Raw genomic sequence first — 22,269 nt, forward strand, 5'->3', positions numbered from 1 at the left:
CTAAACCGATGGACTTTTCAGTTGATACACCTTCTGACCTTTAAGTAAAACTGTATCTGTATCTTTAATATTTTGTGGAAATTTATCTGATACGTCAGTACAATAAGTTCTGATTAGCAGGCACCTCTCCAGGTTTCCCCAGAGCAGCTGGATGCTCTGTGTGTCTAAAGGAAGTCTTGAGGGAAGAAAAACCAAGTTTGTTATGGGTAAGCGAAGTGCTTGTAATATTCTCTTCTGTAATATTCTATTTTTGTGAGAACTCCTGACAAGCTTTCCATTTACTTTTGATGGGTAGTCAGTAAAAATGGCAGGGGTATTCCACAGGTCTGAGTTTATCCAGATACTTTCTTAGGACTACCATTGATTTCTGCTCCATCATGCTTGTTCTAGTAAAGGATTGATTTTTTTTTTCTTGCTTGATGTGACTCGGAGAAGAAACTTATCCCTTGATGTCAGACACAGAGTAAAAGCTAGGTATTGGAGATTTCTACTTTAGTTATCAGTAACGAGTTGCCCATGGAAGGATATGGTTCCCCATGACTTCCAAATGTTTGTTCATCTGCTTACTTAGGAATTCTTTATTATGTACCCAGTGAGATTTGGAGGTAGTTTCTTTTGCTTAATCGCACTGGCCTACAGGACCAGTAGTTTATTTTCTTTTTTAAAACATAGCATTTGTAAGTAGTTGGAAGAAACAGAAATAATAATTAGTGCTTTTTTACTGTATAAGCTATTAGGTTGTAAGTTAGCCATGCATATGGAAGAGTATATTGAGACCTTTATGAAATGCTGTTTAAATGAGGTGCCTGATTTGTAATGCTTGATTTATAGCTTTTTGAGGTATTTATTAACCCTGTTACTAATTCTGTGACATCTCGTATGCAAGATGAGTAAGTTCAGTGACCAGGGCATGAACTGGATGAGGTTTATGCATAGCCATGATAATAAGCTATGGAGAGACTAGTAATCTCATCTGATGAGAATCATCACTTTTTGTAAGTCCTCCTGTTGCCATGTGACTCTTTCCTATGGGCAACAAATGATGGATATTGAATAGCCCTCCTGAACTTGCCCTCAGGTTCTCCTTTGTCTCTGCATGAGGAGGTAGTTGGGCCCTGGCCCTTCACCTTCCTTTGGGTCAGGTGAGGAAGCAACAGGAACGTGAAGGTGTTTCCTCTGAAGTGCCAGAAGGGCTAGATAGGGAATAAGGGCAGGGACTGTCTCCCTTGGTTTCAAATAGTCAGAGAAGTTTTTAATCCTGTGGGTGGATTTGGGAGAAGGGCAGGGGTAGTTCTGCATTTGAGAGCAAGAAAAAGATTTGAGCAAGACTGAGAGGAAGCAGTGAAGAAAAACAAGTGACACTTATTCTAAGATCCCAGGGGCAAGGGTTCTTGGGTTAAAATTCTGTTATTGATGACATTACCCAAACTGTATCCCTTATGCAGTCCTTGGGATTTCTGTGAATGTTGTCACTACACAGTAGTGTTGAAGTAGATAAAACAGCTTTCTTTCCCCAAGACATACCCTTGTTTTCCCTGCACCAGTCTGTAATGGTTTAAGCACAGTCATCTACTTTGTGTTAAATTTTCAGGTACAGTATAAATAAAGCATGCCATGAAGTCATACATCTAATCCCTTACATCTTAACAGGGAAGCAGGGAATGACGCAGTCATCCTTGTAATGAAGAAGGTGCAAAATGTAATCTCTGTCTGAAATGGCTGAATTGTGCACTCTGTCATACTCACTAACTTAATCTGTAAATTTGCCACCAGTTTGGGGCTAGTTTCTTAGTGAATCAGAGTGAGTTTTTGACTACCATACCAATGATTGGGGCAAGAGAAAAGAAATTGCAAAGCAATTTCCCCTCCTCTTTTTTTCCCCTCCCTTGTGTGTGAAAGTGGCTTGAGTCTCCTCCCACCTGTTTGGCCTGGGAAAGCTCAGTCATCCTCCTCTGCTCAGTAATGCTGTCTTCACTGCTGTCATGTCTTCAACTTCTTCACCACCCAAAATTCATTTAATCTCCAATGTTTCTTGGGGTTTCTTCCTTGCCTACATGCTGTTCTGCATCCTGCTCTACTCTAGAGGAGCGGTGACCTCTCTTCCTTTGCTAACTCTTTGATCTGCTTCCCACAGTTCTTGGTGGTAACTGGGGGTTGAGGGCTCTCCCATAACAGACCCTGCACCTTGGCTCAGGAGGTCCCTGAGCTGCCAACTGTGGGGGCCCAGAGGCTCTTCTGAGAGAGCTGGAATATGCTTGCTGTATTCTTGCACTCATTCCCGGCTGGTTGCTTTTGGCCATGGTCATGGCCTGGTTTGATTTGAGTGTGGCTATTTTTTGTCTTTTATTTTACTGGCTTTATTTGTGTAAAACTGATCTAGTCAAACTTCAGAACTCTATGCAGCAGATGGCTGGAAGTGCTGCCACATTCAACAGTTTTGCGATACATTTCAGGATTTAACATATTTATTGAGTTTTGTTTGAGAAACATGATTCAAGGCAAGCAAAAATATGTAGTCTCTAACCATCACAGTACTCAGTCTTGCTGCTCGGTGTACTGTGGTGGCTGTCTGTCTTGACAGGAGTCAGATCAATTTCACTATTATGCATGGAAAACATTTTAAAAATTATTATTTCATTTGGGAAGCTAGTGTATTTTTCCAAAACAAGGTGATTTTGAGCTGGAAATAAAAAGATAGAGGAAAAAATCCTTTACCATGACCTTATGAACATGGGCATTTAAAGATCGTTGATGTAATCCTGTAGTAGAAATCTTTGTAAAAGAATTTAAATCAACAGAGAGGGAACATTTTTGTCTCTGGTTGTTTCAGTAAAACATTATTGGGATGATCAAAGTCCAAAGTATTTGGGATGATCCTGCTGTTAACTGTGATGGAAGTGAAGTTTGGACTGGTTGTGGTTGCTGATGGCTGCAGTCAGGATACCTCTAGCCAGGGTGAATATTACTATTACAACCTCGTTAAAACTTTGCCACCAAAATGGGAGCGGGGAGGGGAAGGTGAGAGGAACAGAGGACAGCGTTGTGGTGCACAGAATCCTGCCCTCCTGAGGGCTGCAGTATGAGACACCAGAGCCGCAATGGTGGCTGACAGGACCGTGGCTGTTGGGGGGCTGGGAAGCACCAACAGGCTGTATAACATCTGAGCAGCCATAATTTTATTGGCACTTGGCCTCTAGCGAGCATGAGAACTTGGGTTAGTGTGGTCTTACTGAAGTGTAGTAATAAGAAAAAAAAAAAGAGGGGGTGGGTGGGAGAGGTATTCTGCCGTAAGCCAGAAGCACTGCCTGTGGTTCTTTGTCCTGGAGGGTGCGGAGTAGCTCTCAGTCTCCAGTAGTTTGACATACTGAATTGATTTACCTGAGCTTCTCTGAGCACTGTGGTAGTGCCCATCTGGTCGGCTGTTCCGGGTGTCTGTGGCAAGGTGTTGGGTGCTGCAGGGGCCCTGGTGAGGAGACATGCTGGACGCAGCCGGTTCCGCAGGGCACAGCTGAGCCCCTCAGCCAAGATGGCGGCACCTCTGGGAAAGCGTATTTACAAAAGGACAAAACGCTGCGCAGATGGCGAGGAGTGAGGGGAGAAAAAGTGAGAAACAGCCCTGCAAGCACCCAGGTCAGAGGCGTTTCCCATCACTTTATTCACAGAAAAAAGTCCCACCTCAGTATGACATTTCTGTTCTTTAGAGTGCACGGAAACAGCTTGTGAAAGCTTAGATAAGAAATTAAGCCATGGTACTAGGAAGCTCTTTGTGTTGTTTTTTTCCTGTATTTTCCCTTCATGGATAGATGCTAGAGCAGTCACTGAAGGAAGTATTTTAGGAATGGGAACTTGTTTCCCACTATTTTAGTAGTGTGATATGGAACTGGAGCATTTTGGCTCAGATGTTTGACGTGAAAGAGATGCAACTTTAAATACTACTTTTGCCATCTTCGTAAGAGGGTTCACATATGCAGGTTTCTATACATCTTTGGTTTGCTCAACCATGTGCAAAAACCCTAACTCCTGTTCTCAGTTGAATGTAGAGAAAGAAATCCAGGCTCCACATCAGTGCTGGCCTTCATTGAGGTGATCTGTTCCTCAGGACCAGCAGGCGTGTAGTCCAGAGTAACTAGTTTAATTACCTTAGTTTTTCGTGGGTTTTTTTGTTGTTTTTTTTAAACATCTGTCTTAAACTGGAGGTGCAAATAGGAAATGCAGCACTTGGCAACAGTTTGTGGCCTTGTAATCATCTGGAGAAATCTGGATCTATGAAATGATGAATGGGTTGCAATGAGGCATAAGGATCACGTTTTCATTTCTGACAGTTTTTTGGTTGGTTTAAGAATGGTGAGAATACTAGACTGGAAACTGGGTGAGGATTTTCTAAAACAAAACCCAATTATTCTTCTGTATGCCACTGATACTCTTTTTTTTGAACAAAGGGGAAAAACTGAAAAATTATAGGATCAAGCAGTTGGTGATCATTTGTCACCTAAAAGCAGTGTTTGGCTGGTACTGAAGTCTTTGCTTTTCATATTTTGCCATTGTGTGTCCTGTGCATCAAGACCTTCTCTGTGAAAAAGTGCATGTACACTTCAGATCATGAGCAACTTCTTGAACTATTTAGCAGTGGTTAACTCAGCTGGAACTGATGGTTAAGCTAACCTACATGGGCATGGAACAGACTGCTTTAAGCATGAGTTTCGCTGCAGTAGGATGGTTGAAATATTTGGGGTGACAGTGAAACATGAACATTTGATTTATTTTTTTTTTTTCCCAGCAGCAGCTGTCAGTGAAAATATTTTTCGGGTAGGGAATACTGTTTGAATAAATAGCAATACTTTGAATGGTGTCAAAAGCCATGAAAGGCATTAGGTTATACCTGCCCTATAGCTGAAAAGGATGTATCACAACTGCTGTGGGCACATGCGGCATGCAGGGGTGTGTAGTGCAGATGCCAGAGTCTGCACTGAAACAAGGCATGCATGCATTCCTAGGCAAGCGGATGCAGCTTTTGCTGATTTGTCACCCAAATTAATGTCTGCACAAGGTCCTGTTAAAACACTAACTCATGTTAATGCTAGTTTGGGTGTGCGTATACGGTGCTCCACTGCATAGTCCAGAGATGCCTTGCTGCAGTTTGAATGCACTTTTCTTGTATTAAGAAAAAACATGATTTCTTTCTGTTCATTCTTCAGGCAACAAGAGCCTCTCTGACTCAACATTGTACCAGTTTGGGGGAGTCGCTGGGCAAGGAAAACAATATTGCTCTAATTATTGATGGCCACACACTGAAGTACGCCCTTTCATTTGAAGTCAGGCAGAGCTTTCTGGACTTGGCACTCTCCTGTAAAGCGGTCATTTGTTGCAGGTAAGAAATTCTAGGACTTGTTCTGGTAACAAAATGGGCACAAAGCCTGGGAAACTTTACCTACTATGTTAACTTTCCTTTCATGCTTATAGTGCTTACAGGAAATATAGAAGTAGGGGAAATAATGTCATATTCAAGAGGAAGTAAGCTGTAGTGGTGAGCCACTTGATAATATAATTGATTTCTCTGCTGCGGAACTATTATGAAGTGAGGCTGTGCTGGGAGGAGTAAAGGAGGACTGTAGAGAGGTATTTGTCTTATACCACAGACAAGTCTGTGAAAGCATTCATAAGGCTGACTGACAGGCCAGCAAAGTTTAAGATTTCAGTTCTTCCTGTCCTACAGGATGCTTTACAGTGCAGCAGTAGAGCTTGTACACCTTTAAGGTGAGCATTCAATCGGCTGCATGTTCCCTCCTGGTGGTAGAACTCCGGTAGCTCTTGGAAGCAGTCTCATAAGTATACTGGAAAGCAACTTGGGTAGTAGTTGGTTCCTCCTATGGAGGAGGAAGCAAGTCCTTCACTAAAATTAAGTGCCGTCTAACAATGCAGTTCCCTCTGCCACAGTCAGTCCCAACAGAGTCCAATCTCTTATAAAACGATGAAAGATCATGAGAAAACATTATACCTGATTGCCTGATTATAGTAGACACTGAGAAGGACTGGTATGGATGTGGTTAATAGTAAGCAATAGGAATCAGCTAGCAAGAAGTTTCTGTGACTGTTCAGTTCGGCTCTAGAGAAGGTCTCTGGATGAATCCAAGTTGTCTTGATTTTTCAGTTATGTATGCTATGCAAGAGAGTGTGTAACAGTGCAATTTGTGCTATTTCAAATGTTAGACTACGACTTGCTTTACTAGATCACAGCAGAACTTGATGCTGTGTGTGGATTTAGCCATACACAGATGTGGTCCTATGTCATGACTACCTCAGAAGGAAGGAAAATAAGAACCCAAAGAAAATGAAAACCAAAAGCTGGCCTGCTTTACTTTCTGCATAGCAGGAAGGCTGTATCATTTTTAACTTTAAAAGATTATGCAGCTTTGAGGACTGTGTGTGTGTCCACGCGTGTGTGTCTGTGCTCATTGCTGGTATTTGGGGAGAACTGTGACCTAGAAGGGATTGTTGGTTTAAGTGGACAGGAAGTTTTATCTGCATCCTAGAAGCAAGACCTGCTTTGTGGGGAATGACTATATGGAGACCTTGTACTACTGTTTTGCAGTCTTACTTAGCTTTATCTATGTGCACACTAGCATACAAATACTGCGTGGCAAAAACAATTACAGTCCATGCACCTGAAGTAGATGAACGCATTGGCTGTTTCCGTCTCTGAAGAAGCTGAAGACTTGAGCAGAGAGAAATCTCATCAAGCTCAAGAAGGGGAAACGCAAAGTCCTGTAGCTGGGAAGTTATAGCCCCATGCACCAGTAACCGCTGGGGGTTGCCAAGCTACAAAGCAGCTTTGTCCAGAAGGATTTTGGGGTCCTGGTGGACAAGCTGACCGTGAGCCATCAGTGCACCCTAGCGGCAAAAAAAAAAAAAGGCCAACAGTATCCTGGGCTTCAGTATGAAGAGCATTGCCAGCAGGTCGAAGGAGGTGATTCTTCTCTACTCAGCACTGATGAGGTCACATCTGGAGTACTGTGTCTGGTTCTGGGATCCTCAATGTAAGATACAAACAGGTTTAATGGAGAGACTCCAGTGCAGGGCCACGAAGATGATTAAGGGACTGGAGCACCTTTCATACGAGGAGAGGCTGAGAGCTGGGACTGTTCAGCCTAGAGAAGAGAAGGCTCAGATGGGTTCTTACCAATTTGTATAAATATGTCATAGGAGCGAATGAAGATAAGGGAGCCAGGCTCTTCTCTGTAGTGCTCAGTGACAGGACAAGATGCAACAGACAAATTAAAACACATGAAAGTCCATCTGAACACAAAAAACCCCACTGTTTTACTGTGAGGGTGGTCCGACACGGGAATGGGTTTGCCAGAGAGGTTGTGGAGTCTCCGTTCTTAGAGATATGGAAAACCCAACTGGACAATATGGTGCTGGACAAACTGCTCTAGCTGATGCTGCTTTAGTCAGGGCCATTGGGATAGCTGATTTCCAGCAGTCTCTTCCAACCTGGGTGATTCTAGCATTCTATGACTGGGGACAAATGTCTCATTTTTTTTTTCTAGCCAGTGCTCTTTGTCCTTCTCTCAAATCCTGTTCTAAATTGTTGTCAACTGCAATGATGTTCCAAAATCAGTTCTTTAGTAGCAATTTTTTTGCTACTGCTGATTGATTTTTTTTTTTTTTTTTTTTTTAATTGGGGGGGGACATGACATAGAGAGGAGAGGGCATGAGGTGTTAGAGGAGGGATCTCACTTTTGCAACTATTTCATGGGAGCGAACAAGAGTGTTTTACAAGAGGGAGCTCACACAATTGCAGCAATCTTCTCTTGAATGCAGCAGGCCCAGATGTAGGGCCAGTAAGAAGGCCAGCATTCTCTTTGTGCAAAGTTACCTTGGGCTTAGAGAGCATCAAGTGCCCAGGAAGGGAATTGACCCTGTGTTGTAGAATTATGCTGTTGTATTTGTGGGGCAGTTAACAAAATCAAGCAAATAGAAAGCTCTTACTTTCATACTCTTATCACAATGCTTTGGTAGAGATCCTTCCAAGGCAGTTTGTTAGTTTATTTCTGAAAGATTTGACAAGCTGGGTCAAAGACCTGTGTAGCTGAAACAAATCATAAATTGCAAATTACTAAAATTATACTACATTAATACATGTAATTAACTGAAGATAATGAATGTTCCTGTTTTGCAGAGATGTGTAATACTGGACACTTCCTCTCCTGTTATTTCATGACTGAGCCAACAGCAGTTTTGCTTATTAGTGAATTAGCAAACTGAGGAACAATGTGGGGAAAAAATACTGTAAAGTGTAAATCAAAGGGGAAAAGATGATGTAATTTCATAGGCTTAAAAAGAGGAATAAAAATAACTGAGTTTTAAATCCCCAGGGAAAAAGAGGAATGCCTTTAATAGCCTTTAAGGCTTTGCAGTAACCTTCCATTTACTTGCCAGGTGCTTGATACTGAAGAAAGAAAAACATTTATTCCCCCCCCCTCCCCCCACTCTGGGCTGTTTTTAATGGTACTTTGTGTGTCACATGAGATAGTGCACTTAAACTTCACAGGAAAAAGTTTTAACATGTAATTGGTATAGCAAGAGGAAACTTCAAATTAAATAGAGTCAGTCTTCAAACAAAAATGTTAATTGGGAGGGGGATCTGGGTCTTTAAACTTAGTGGTATGATGTTTAACTACTCTAGGAGGAGTTGTGTTGCTATTCTCAACATAGCATAAATTCGTGGGACTTAATATTTCATAAACTTACTACAACATTTTCATCTCCTCTGGGGAGTTTCAGCTGCATTTGCCTTTCAAAGATTTTTTCAAATATACTTAAGTTATACTGTATATTCATTTGCTGGGCTTTAGGCATAAACTGTAGCTGAACTTGATTCTCAGGGGTAATCTCTTAAAATGAAACTGTAGTAAACCTGGCCCCATTTTGCATTAAGAGGGAGAGATGGTATCTTCTGATGGGGTTAACTCTTCCACTGTTACAGTGTCTCTAATGGGCCACTGGCACAGTGGAGGAAAATGTACCCCTCCGGAGACTTGGTGAAGCTTGCAAAATCAAACCAAACAATTCTTTAAGAAAAAGCCTCGTTTGTTAAAAGTTGTTTCAGAGGCTGACAGATCTTATTATCTTCCCTCATGCTGACTGGGATGTCAGTATGCAACCAGTCCAGAGCAAGCAAAACTTACTTTTCAGTGGAAGTAATGTTGTTTGGAAGGCAGTTGAACTCATGACTTCATTTATGAGATCTGAGCTGTTGATTGCCTGTCTCTGGTTTTCAAATGTTCCTTTAAAGGACCTGTTTTTATTGATGTTTTGTGAGAGCAGCAAAATGTTCAGGCTTAGGTAGAAGTGAGATGATTTTTTTTTTTAATAACAAAATGAAGTTTTATTATTAACCTAGTATTTATACCTCTTGGAAAGCTAGTTTGTACAGCAGATTGCTGTTTGGCTTTGAATATAAAAGTAGCAGAGACATATGTAACTTGCATGTTATGGCAGCATATTTAATTCTCTGCTGAAGAGCCTGCCTTGAATTAAAATATTTCTAATTGAAGTATGTGGTGTTTCAGAAATACTTTTTAATGACTTTATATGCTTTGGGAATGGTTTTTTTGTTGAGTGGAGCTTTTCTGCAGGTGACAGTGATTCTGCCTTTGTATGAGTTTAATGCCATATTAACAGGACTTGCATCAGGAAGAAGCAATTCATTGGCATTTTATAGATCAAATTGTTCCAAGCAGTTTGTAAGTACTGAAGTACTTATAAATAATTGTTGGACAGCAGAAGCACTCCTTCCTTTAATTTCTCTCAGATGTAAGCACAATGAAGCAAGCATTTCCAGAGAAATGTGTGGCATGAGACTGGGACCACGTCCTTGCTGGGCTGCCTCAGGGTGGTTTTTTGCTCTTTTGCTTATGTTACTGGCCATTTCTGCAATACTGCTTGAGGTGATGGTGCTGGGATGTTGAGCAGAGTATTACTCTTTTCCACACATGTATCTACAGAGCAAGAATGTTAAACTAAGCTTTTGTACTTAGATCCTGAGGCCTTTTCAACTGAGTGAACAGTGAGTTGATGCCCTTATAGAAGAGGGTTTGGGACTTTGTACCAAAAGGAACAAATGCTCCCACACCATCTGACTCTTCAGAGCTACTGTTCAGAACTTCTGTATTCCTAAATGGAGAAGATCAGCTGGCATACAGTGTTTGGATGGTAATCACTCACCTCAAACATCTGCTGTGTATAATTTGGAGCAGAGGCCAGTCAAAGTTCTATTTAGCTATTTCATAGCAAGTTGTGAAAAGTCACTTGTACAGGGAAATTCTGGTGCTCTATCCTGTCCCTCTAAAAAGACACTGATGCTTCACTGGATCTGATGACATAAGTTCTGCTTAAAGGTAACAAAGTTGCTTTGACCAGCCTCTTCTTTTCCTACACTTACTGCTTAAGACCATCTCTATTAAAGCAACACCACCCCTTCCAGATGACTGTTTTCCAATGCAGTATTCATGTGCTGCTGCTATTCATGTTGTGCTGGTGGAAATCAGTATAGCTGGGAGGAATTCAATGAAGCTATGATGGCTTCATCAGCCTGCTCTAGTGATAAAATATATCACAATGTCTGTTTTGAGCAATTTACTTCTCCTGAGGTTTTATCTTGTTGCTGGGTTTTGGCTTGTGACAAAGTTCAGGCAATAGGAACACCAAGAAAAATGTCTCAGTTGCTGTACAACCTCTCAGCCTTTCTGCCCTGCTTTTATCAGAGATCCTGTTCCGCAGAGATTTGTAAAGTGGCGTAGCATGAACAGAAATTGAGGAAATCCAGCAACAGCACTTTGTGAACTATCTGCTGTTTCCACAGGGGCACTTGCCTTTTCATGGCTACTACATTAGCATGATTTTGCTGGCTTTTAGGTAGGAAAGGTGTGCAGCTGTTGCTCAGTATCTGAGCATTGACTGCAGGACTTCTGCCCAAACTCACCAACTAACTTTGTTAGGTGATAGTGGCACAAACTGTTGCTTTCAGTACCTGGAACAATAGTGGATCTGTAGTGATAATGGTTAGGAACTGAGGAATGAAGTAAACAAGTTCAAAAAATGCATGTTCTTTAAACAACCCACTGTCAACAACAAAAACCCCTGACTGTTTTCCCACTTGTATTGCTATTTCAAATAGTATGCAGAGTGCGTGGGGGTGAGGACATGAGCCCACAAACATCACTCTGAGAACAGACACTAAATGTTCTGAAATGAACATACCCTTTGACTAGAGAGTGTCTGCTTGGGTGTTGAAAGGGAAAGGATTTAATGAACTGAAAGCAGATGGTGGGAGAAGGGAAGGAAGAAAGCAGCCTGTGGAGAGTACCTGTTGCTAATTGTTAGTGCTACTTCGTCAGCTAGGTAATGAGAAGAGAGATGAGGAGATGAGAAAAACTGTCTTGGCACTCTGAGTTGTAAGGCCGTAGCTTGGATGCTTCTGGTCTTCCATCATCATTTGGAGGAGACATCAATAATATAGCTCACAAAAAGAACATCTGGAATACCTCTTAAATATTTATGCCCCTAGGTCTCATATTGTCGCTGTTAGTATTTGACAAAGTGATTATTCTGTGCTGTAGTTCAGAACATATTTATTTATTAAATCAAAAAAGTGTCTTGTTGGCTTTCATTAGAAAAGATCCCCATTCTTGTGACAGAAAATTGCAACACAATTCTGATTAAGAGTATGCAAACCAATTCTAACATTAATTGGTCCCAAAGAAAATTATCGATGTGTTATGTCTCCCTGTATGTACATCTTATGTTTTCCCTCATCTATCACCTACTAAATTATCAATGTTCATTCTCTTGTTCTATTTCTGACGATGCATGACAGCAGTATTCATCTCATGACTTTGAAAACCATGAGGGAAGAGCCATTCTGGCAGCTTTAATGTTTGTAGATGATTGAAGTGGGAGGAAGGTTTGGGGTTGCAACATGACGTGGTGCTCTCTGCACTCTTGAATAAGGAATACTCACAGATGATTAGAAATTATTGCTTAAAGTGTCCAGTGTGTATGTAGGTATGTGTAAAGCAATCTTGGGACTTTTTCGTATGATTACTTTTCTTAAAAGCTCATTGGCTGCTTTGCAAGAGCTAAGTAAACTTGCAAAATGCCACCAATTCTGGGTTGGAAGCCAGTATGGGCAAACTTTAGGGGAAGGCTGGTCTTATAAACGTTGGTAATTATCTTGTCCTTTGAGTGACAAAGTGAGTTTCTGCTGAATGGTCTGGCTTCTGGTTTTTCTTGTTAATCAGTGTCCTGAGCTGTGACAGTTCCCAAGCCTCACTCTCATAGTTTAAATCATGCAAACACATACCTAGTGTTTAAAAGGGAAAAAAATTACTGTTAATTCCAGTCACTTGTCTGGTCGACTGAGAATCCAAAAAGCAAAGACTTGACTATAATCCTAAGTGCGTTAATGTTTCTCCAAAAGGTTGCTGTATCAATTAAATCCATAAACCAAGGTAAACATCCCAGACTCAGGGTGTAGTCCTCTTATAAAGAAATACATGCTTATCAAGTCAGAAACATTTGTGAATCACTTATTCACTTTCTTAGGATTATTTTTGTTTACACTAAAAAAGTACTTAAAGATACTGTTTTGACTGGTTTTGTTTGGTGTTTGAATGACACATGTGAAACATGTTTCACTCTTTCCCTTGGGTAACTATTCAGTTGCCTTACAGCCTGAACTTAAATGATCCTGCTATAAGGCCAAACATTTCTTTTGCTTAACTTCATCCCATTATTCTGACCATGACTATACTTACAATTATTTTCCTTTTCTTGTTGTGTATTTGAGATGAGGAAATAATTCAGACAAAGTAATCTCTAAGTTGAACTGCTATTCCAGTTTCCATTATTATTCACAATTTGGCAAAATGGTTGCTTCTTTTGAAGTTATTAATGAAAAATACTTATTTAATTGAGTAAATTTGTGTTGTGTTTTTGGAACTTGTATGCTTCAGTTCAGAACGGGTACCTGTTTCAGTGTTGGGTTTGTTTTCATAGTGGACTACCAATTGACTGACTTCCCCTAACTGTGATTATGAATGAAATATTTGTTTCTGAAATACTCTATTACATTCACCTGAACTTCCTATTTCTGTAACCATTCTTACTAGTAAATTCACTTACCAGCATATATTTGGAAAAAATTGGAGGAAAGGCATGAATACAGCTAAAAGCAACTGATGTTTTTTTTCCTTTGGAAACAATTTAGTAGGAAAAATACTGTGTCCCAATAAAAATGAAGTTTCTTGTCCAAGTACTGTTTACCCTAGCTGTTATTTTTAAAGTTCATTTGTTGCCTTTTTGCATTGTGAGTCTGGTATTTAGGTGACCAAAATCTTATTTCACTTGACGTATTTCATAAAAAGCAAGTGAAATTTCTGTCTTGAGCAATGGTGTGATAACTCTTGCAAACAATTCCAAACGGTATTGGTATGAGTTTCTTCACCATACTACAGTACCTTGTCCAAATTGCTACCAGTCTTTTCAGTTTCTGAGCAGGAGCAGCCAGCAATGCTATGTTTAGCACTACACTTCCCAAATTGGAAAATAAACATTCCATAGATACTGCACATGAGAAAACACTATGTTGCTGGAACGTATGCTATTTTAGAAGAAAGATAAAACTGTGGTTTGGAATACCTTCTGTTCCATGAGAAATTCATAGTACTGGTATATTTTTCTTTCCACAAGTGTTAGTGTGTTAACCCCTATATTCTGGCAAAATTCCAACTTGAACAATTACTTTCTTCTCACTGAAATTCCCCCTGCCTTCTCTATCAAGTATGATATTCTTCACTTCCTATTCAAAGCTGTTGTGAGGGTGTCAGTGTGAATGCTAAAGCTTGCCAGGTTTTAACCCAGCGGTACTACAGCAAGGTCCTGCTTGTGAAACTCAGCTGTAACTATTGGTGAAACTTGGTTTTAGCTTTCTGGCTTGTAAAAATAGTTTTGGAAGCATACACGTTATCACAACTGTCTTTAAACAAAATATGTAGGTTTGGGGGGAGGGGTTGTTTGGTGGTTGGTTTTTTGTTTGGGTTTTTTTTGTTTGTTTTTGTTGTTTTTTTTTTTTACAGTTGGGATATGGTGCATATTGACCCTGGGCTCACCCACGTCCCTCCAGTTTGCCAGTGCATTTGTAAATTAACTTTGTGACTTAGCTGTCAGCAAAATGTTTCAGCTCTTTTAAGACAGCCTATGTCACATGTATAATATGTAGTCTCTGACAGAGTGTACAACAGCATTAATTGGTGTATATACTTCTGTATCTGGTAAGAACAGTTTCTTAATATGATGAAGCGTGTAGGCTAACTGCAGCTAATTGTCCTGTCTCAACTGAAGCTTCCCCCAAACCAAAGTTTGTGTCAGACACTCTGATTCTCCATTAGACCGCAGTAATGCAGAATTTTTCCTGTTCAGGCATTCTGGCACGATTAGACTCTCAACATAGTCCTCTTATTTCTTACTGCTTCTTGCTTGTTGCACCAAATACCCCTTTCCTGAGTTCCTGGAACAGTATGTTGCCTGCCAGGGAGTGACTGAATGTTTCCTCTTATGGAATTCCCTGCTGCTCCATCAGGCTGGATGGAGGCCAAAGGTCTGGTGCCTTTCTGCAACCTTGCAACTGCTTTGTAAAGGCTTCTGACTGCATAGAAAAGATCTTTAATTCCTCGCTCACCAAGTTGCAACTACAACAATTTTTTTTTTCTCTGTGTTCTTCTAGTGGTGTGGAGAATGTTATGAGGGAATAGGTAATTCTCCTCATCTTGATCGTTGCTTACTATTCTGAATTTCCTTGTCTGAATACTGAGTGGTTATAAAAGATCTCAAAACTTTTCCCAGGAGGAGAGGATTTGAGGATACTCATTGCTTTTAGTGAAATACTTATTTTTTGTCTTCCAAATTTAATATTTGAATTTCACTAATACCCAGATGCATGAACGTGCTGAAGACGAGGGCCTCTAAAGAATACGTGGCGCTGCCCTGCATTCAGAAACAAGACACTCAAAACGACTGTGGTACCGCTCCTTTCATAAGATCTAGCAAAGTCTTGTGCTGTATCCCACAGGACTGCTTAAGTCTTGTATTTTCCATTGTTAAAAGTACCAGATATAAAATTACAGAGGCAGGAACAGTCTGTTCTGCAAGCTGCTTAGTACTGCAGGGAATTAACTTGATGAGAACTCTGGGCTTTAGTGCACTGTGGTAATATGTGGGACACTGAACTGGTAAAATGGCTCTGGTTTCCCAAAGTGCTTAGTGTTGGTGGAAGCCGACTAGAGTGTGACTTCTAAGTTCAGTAGGAGCATAGCTGAATCCATAGTGGATAATTGGAAAAATCTGACCTTGCACTGAGTAGAATGGCTGGGCTTAAACTTACTTCCCTGCTGTTCATATCTCTGAAATCATGATAATTAAAAACAAAACTATGCTTGAGGGAAATGTAGTAAATCTGATTTGATTCAGTGGGCTAGAATAGGAAGTACACTCTTTGGGTTTGTTCATGTGAGCAGAATGGTGGAGAAGCACTGGCTCCAGTGGGTTATGCAATTTTTGGCATACTTGATATGTCTGAAATGTGGCAAGATCCATGGACGTGCCTTTTCTTTAGCTGTGTGAGTAAATCCTTCCATATTCTGCAGGCTATCAAGGCTGCCCAGTTGGAAACGATTTAGCAAAATAGCTATCCCTAGTTGATGGTGTGATAGCTTTTGGGGGATTTAGACTTTCCTTGGCACAGTTGCCCAAAGACAGCAGAAAAGATTCTTTGCAGCATCTCATATGTATTGCAGTCTACTATTTGCTAACAGTCCTCTGTAAGTGATGCTCACCTGCTTATGCAGAGCATTACTCAGCTCATCCTTTGAAAAAGAAAAATCTTTTTCTCCATGCCAGTAATTCCCCTTAGTACTTAGAAGAGAAGGCAAGCAAACAAATGTCTGAGGAATACCTGGACTTGCAAAGATATATTCCAAAAGTTGAGGAAAAACTTGTTTTCTGCTGTACTTGAACTACCATTCTGCTTAAGAGAAGTCAGTGTTCTGAAAAACAACAGCAGGGTTAAAATGGTAAAAATTTGGTGGTGGGCTGTTGGATTCTGCATTCGCTTTTAGGCTTTTCTTGTGCTTTCTCTGAAAAATCAGGTTTAGATACTTCCACCCTATTCTGGGAAGGCTGCTTTGCTATGTCCTTTTGGCATCTGTTGCCCTAAGTTTTCTTCTACTCTTTTAAACTTGCTTCTCCCATAGTGTCTAGAATAGATGATACAGTGATAGGCATTGAAAATGATAATCTTGCTCCTTCATATCCCCCTTCTGTTACTGTTTTCCATGTCACAGCAAACATTTAGACTTTAAATTGCTCCATCTCACAGGTCTTCTGTGAAGTGTCTCACTTTATAAAATATGCTCCCTTGTGCATTTCTAGTATTGTTTTATTTATGCCCTGCATATACCTTTTGTATACAACACACAGAATCTCAAGTTCCTACAGGGAGCTCTTTGATCAGAGCTTCTAAACCTGCATAGGATGTTACCTGTGTTACTTGCCTATGTATAATCTTGCAAGAGCTGTTACCTGTGGGCCCTAGTAAGGAAGAACCAAAAAGTCTTCAAAACAAACAAAAAAACCTGTGACACAAGTGTGTTAGGGTCTCAAAATGAAGACAAGCTACTAACTGGATGCAGGTAGGATGAAGACCTGTGTTTGAGAACTCAAATGCCTATCATGTTTCTGCAAAACAGCATCTTGTTCTTCATAAGCATGTGCTGAGCATTCTGAGGTTGCTGGCTGAAGAACTGATCATTCTGAGCAGAGAGGCAGGATTTGGCAGCCTCTGTGGAGGCTGGAAGGTCAAAAGAACTTTTTTGCAGTTCAGGAAAGGCTGCTCTGATATGTATGTAGAACCACTTGCTGTAGTTCACTTCTCTGTGGTCTCTCACTAAGCTTTAGTCTTTCATCTGGTGAAGTGTTAAGCTCAGAACTGTCTGCACTTGCAAGGTGGAGGGTCATTTTTGCATATGGCATATTCAGTGGCAGTCAGTGCCAAGTTTCTCAAACTTTCTACCTCTACGTTCCTCATCCTGCAGGTGAGGTACTGGTGTGTGCCTTGGGCTTGGGTTCCAGTCTACGTTGTGCGAGCTGGGTCTCTCGGAACTGTGGGTCAGTGATTTTGTCCAGGAGATGGAATGACTCTGAACGCTGCCTTAGTGATACAAGTGTGTCCAAGGCTGAACTGTGACATTGAGATCACTGCCCAAAGATTAGATGAGTGCATGTCTTGGCTCTGTGGAGGGATATTTGTGGGATCTTTGTGTGTTGTTCTCCTCCCTCCCATTCCCCAACAAGTATCCTTACAACTGACAAAAGTAGCATCCAGTTCATAAAATCATCAGAGTTGGTGTGGATGTGTTTTGTGACCAGATTTGGCTCTGTAATTTTTATAAATAGAAAGCAGCTGTACTATTGGATTTTCTGCTATGCAGATCAGGTCTTTATAGACTGTTGAATACTGGTTGGTATAGCAGGAGCCAGAACATGACTAAGTCAAACTTAGAGCAGGGTACAACCTCCAGAGCAATGAGCAGCTGCTTGATTATTTTGATTGTCTGCAAGATGTTGTTTGTAGCTGCGTTACTGTTGGTTAAGAAGTTCCAATTGCATCTCTGAAGGAAAAAAATCAGACACTACTTGTAAGCAGTTCCCTTCGAGGTATCTGACCCCATTGCTGTTAACCCCTGGTGCTTGTGACTGTCCCTGCACTGGTTCTGGGTGGCTAACTCTGCTTTGTTTTTCAATACAAATAATTTTAGGAGTCTAAGGAAGAAGTGTGTGCAAGCTTTCTCCCTCATTGTTTCTCATGTCTGTTTCTTTTGATAACCAACTTGTGTGGGCTGGAAATCTAAGCTGTTCAGGGATATTTTATTAGGGCAGGCTTTTAAAGGCAGCATAGAACTAAGTTTTATCCTGCCCAAGTGTAAGAACCGAATGAATGTTTTTACTTCAATTGCTGAGCTCACAAGTTCTGAGCGCATACATGGGATTTGTTGGTTTTGTCTGGATAATTGAATAGGTGAAGTGAATAGTGATGGTTTAAGAAAAAGTGGCTATGTAGCTCACTTGATGCAACAGAGCTGTTCTGGAGACTGGTCAGCTAGAACCCTGTTCAACTGTTTTGGCCATGTCTACTTCTAATGATGGACTTGGGGTGATACCTGGTGACTTGCTGTCCAATTAAAATTGGCTGCTACTGCCACTAACTTTTTTGCATTTTGATAAGTCAAAGATATGGTGAAGTAATTTCAAACTACTGAATAGCTATTCTGAAAACTGCGCACTGCTTTTGTGAAAGGTTCAGTACCTCAATGTATGGCAACGCTTAGGAACTTTGAGAGTTTTCCTTCTCCCCATGACAAGGTGACTATTATTCACATTTTGAACTTTAGTTTTTACAGTTTTAAAATATCAAGTACCTTCACATTTAGAGAGTAAATATTGCATGGCTATTTTTAAAACAGATGACTACACATGATTCTCTGGCTTATAAGAACCTGATATGTAGATACAAGTATGTGCAAGGTTCATGCAGGTTGTATGGACAAGAAGCTGCAGATCTCTTTTCGTTTGATCACTTAATGTTTTCTGAAATGCTGTGGCTAACGTGGAGATCAATATGGACAGGATGTAGGCATCCCGTTTGGACTGACGCACCTCGGAAAAGCAGGACATGTCCCAGTGGAGGCTGGTGGACACAGCAGCTGCTCTCCAGTGCAGTGCTGTGGCAGTGTGTGCTCTGCCTGTGGATGTCCTGGGCTGTCAGAAACTGTGTGCATTAAAAAGATTAATTCTATCTCTGCCTTTCTCTGCACAGTTTCTAAAGTTTAACCATTTGTTTTGAGGAAGCATATGAATCTTTAGTGTTATGGATTCCGGTCAGCCCTCAGGATATTCCCTGCAAAGAAGAGACTACTTAATTCCTGTCCTTGACTGGGGGAAGAACTGGCCTTCAAGTGCTGTGTGTGCTCCTTGGGCATCACTGCCTACTGTGTTTTATTAGGTCTTTACCTGGGCTTTTAAAGCACTTAACATGAAGTCCTGACGGGATTGGAGAGTGTAAACTACCTCTGTCAGATCTGATAATCTAAATTAATGTGTGGGTGGGGGAGGTGGAGGACATTTTTGTAAACAATAGCCAGTGGCGGGTGGCCCCTTAAGCATAACACAGTAGTTGTAGCACTCCCCAAAGCAAGCACTGCAACCTGATTTCAATTTAAAATAGAAAAGGAAAGAGCTGCTTAAACAATTATTCAGTTTTTATAAACCTGTTCTGTAAAATTACTGCTGGTATTTTTGAATTATTTGTTTTGCTCATCCAAAAGACTAATGTTTTATATTATGTGGACAAAATGTGTTTGGTACCTAATCTATGGTGTGGTTAGTGGGGTCCCTGCCCGTCTCAACTGTCCTAAGTGAAGACTTGAGGATCAAAGGAAACCTAGCACTTGACCATTCTCTCCTCCTCAACCACCACCTCTGAATTGTAGGTTTAAACAGAAATAAGTCTCCTTCAAATTGCAAGTAGTAAATGAAATCACATTAAACTGGAAAGTAACCACATGCAAAAGAAATTTAGTCTGATTTACATGACAAAAGTAAGGAAATGTAGAGTTAAAGTTTAAACTCTGTCCACAACACAACTTCTTACTGTACCACATGTTGCAAAGTTTTGGAGATCCTTACAATACTCAGGAAAAGAGTTGTGACTAAAGGATGCAGTCCTAGTTTTAATTTTTCTGTTTTTAGTTTCCTCTTTGTCTCCTTTTTATGGTATTCTAGAAAATAGCAGATGGTGGGGGTAAGAAGATCATATAGAAATGTCAGAGTCCAGAAAACAGATGGCAAGAGCTTCTTTAGAGCTTTTGTGGTTTATTATATGAATAAGTATTTAGGGACTTTTTAAAAGCATGTATCCTGGACCCAATACCACATCCTTAGTCCTGAGAGCTCAATATTAGTGTTTTGATACAGTTGGGATCTATTACAGTATATAAAAAAGCTCCACTGATTTGGAGCTCTGTTTTAATGTGTATTTGTGCCTATTATCAAAGGTTGGCTCCTGATGTGCGGCTTATGCCTGTGCTGAAAGGGGAAGAAGCATTCCAGGAGCTCTGGCTTTTTCACAGGCATCTGTTGGGGTGAAGCCAGTGCTTAGTCTCTGCAGTCCCTTGTTTAAAGGAAGAGTGAAGTACCCCAAGTGGTACAAGGGGTCAGACTTGTTCTTTCAGTGGTTGGCACTTTGGAAGAGGCCTATTTTAAAGTATGTAAAGCGCAGCAACATTTTCTGTACCTTGACATGCAAGGTCAGATAAAGTTGACGAGTGAAGGCAGGGAAGAGGCTGAGCATTTCCTCTTGGTCCTAGGTGTCCCATGGCATGATGGAGGCAGGTCTGTTATTTCAGCATGTGCTCTACAGCAGCATGGGTTGTCGTGGGTGCTCTTCACGTAGAGGGAGTTGCAGAGAGCCTGGAGAGCTTTGCTGAAAAATCTAAGTTGCTGGGGTCACAGCAGGGAGCTTTGAGAGTGGAGAATGCAACAGGGAAAGAGATTCCTTCACCCTACCTGGGAGATTTGTTTTGCTCGGGTTTTATACTGTTTCAAATGGATTCGGTTAAGGTACAACAGATTGTTCCTGTCTGCCCCTCATCAAACTTTGCCTGTGGCTTTCTGCTTAAGAAACAAGAGCGTTTTTATTGTGGGATTCTCTAATGGTTTCTCCAAATTTTGCTGATGCTTTAAGGTGTGCAGCCATTTTATACAAACACTTGACTACTTTGTTATCACTTTTTTTTTGTTGATTGCTAACTACTTTGCAATTATTTGTAACTATTAAACTTTTTCAGTGTGTATGCCAGTATTTCTCAGGGTATGTGAGTGCGATGGAATCATATAGGCCATGACTAGCTGTCCTGTAGAAAAGCTGATACAGGATACTGCTTTCTTATACCATCATTGTAATAAGAATTTTAAAGATGTAACAAACTGCATCTTTCACAATCATAGTCTCTTTTTCTTTTCTGACTCTCCTCTGGTACAAGCACTGTTTGCATTCCCCTTTTCCCCATACACCCTCCCATCTTCTTCACGTTGTCTCTTCAGTTCATTTTTGGATGCTAGTCTTGCATACCAACCTGACAGGCTGATCTGTTATGTTGTTGCCAATTTGCTGTGTCTTGGGAAAACTGGGGTTTTTTTGTTTGTTTGTTTCTGTATCAGGTATGTACTACAGAAATCAATATTTTATGAGATGGTAGAGAGCAGGAACAGTGGCGGCAGCAGCAATTTAGCTGAAGCTGCAGCCAGCAAGCCCAGTGTGTATGCTCAGTATTCACAGTCCAAGTCCTGAATGGGAGGATTGGAAAGAATTTTATTTTTGGCCTGAGAACAAGAAAAGGATTAAAACACCAGTAAACTTATTTTAAGTTTTCTTTTTGAGGAAAAAGAAGGAACTGAGTACAGAATGGAGTACAGCATGGTGTTTTATGTAGTGATGACTGAAGATCATAAAAAGACTTTCTTCTATTGTCAGTCTTAATTGGTGGCTGGCACTGATTAGCAAGAGGAAAGAAGTCTAGGAAAGGAAAGACAAATGGGGAATTTTATTGAATGGAAAGCTGCTGAACAAAAGACGACTTCTGTTCCTGTACATTCTAGTGGTTTTAAAGAAATAAGCTTTCTGACCTTCAGTCTCGTAGAATTATAGCTTGGATAGCATCATACAGAGATGAGTTTTTTAGTTGTTTAATTAAGCTCTTACAGGCCTTGATCCATTTTGATGTCCAAGTGTGAACCCAGGGTTTGCCTACAAACCATTGATAATTTTCTCCCACCTGCTTAAAAAATAAGAGGGGGGGTGGGAAGAGGTATGAGGGCAAAGTAACTCTTTCAAAGATGGTCTGCAGTATGGTTTGTTAGGAATTCCTATACTGTGAGCTTTTGTCTTGCCATTCATACAGTGGTACCAGTGACACAAATGAATATTCTGCCTCGGACTCTTTAGCAATGAAATCTGAGATCTGGGACCGTATCTCCTGGCATTATGAGAAGATCCCGTTGGAATGTTGAACATTAAGTGCTGGCACCATGAAGGCTGTATTTCTGAGTGTAATGCATTATGTAGGCCTGTGAATCATATATATTTGACTCTTAAGT

General features: G+C 40.7%; 1 protein-coding gene across 2 annotated transcripts in view; it reads left to right on the forward strand.

Moving 5' to 3' along the window:
* The window catches only part of ATP8A2 (ATPase phospholipid transporting 8A2), a 309,679-nt gene that overhangs the window by 95,513 nt on the left and 191,897 nt on the right, over positions 1–22,269 (forward strand). For both annotated transcript variants that reach the window (XM_075490877.1, XM_075490875.1), the window contains exon 24: positions 5,196–5,368. In XM_075490877.1, the coding sequence (XP_075346992.1) occupies positions 5,196–5,368 (173 nt within the window). The remainder of the gene's footprint in view (positions 1–5,195; positions 5,369–22,269) is intronic.

Source organism: Mycteria americana, chromosome 1, assembly GCF_035582795.1.
Source record: "Mycteria americana isolate JAX WOST 10 ecotype Jacksonville Zoo and Gardens chromosome 1, USCA_MyAme_1.0, whole genome shotgun sequence".
Lineage (NCBI taxonomy): Eukaryota > Metazoa > Chordata > Aves > Ciconiiformes > Ciconiidae > Mycteria > Mycteria americana.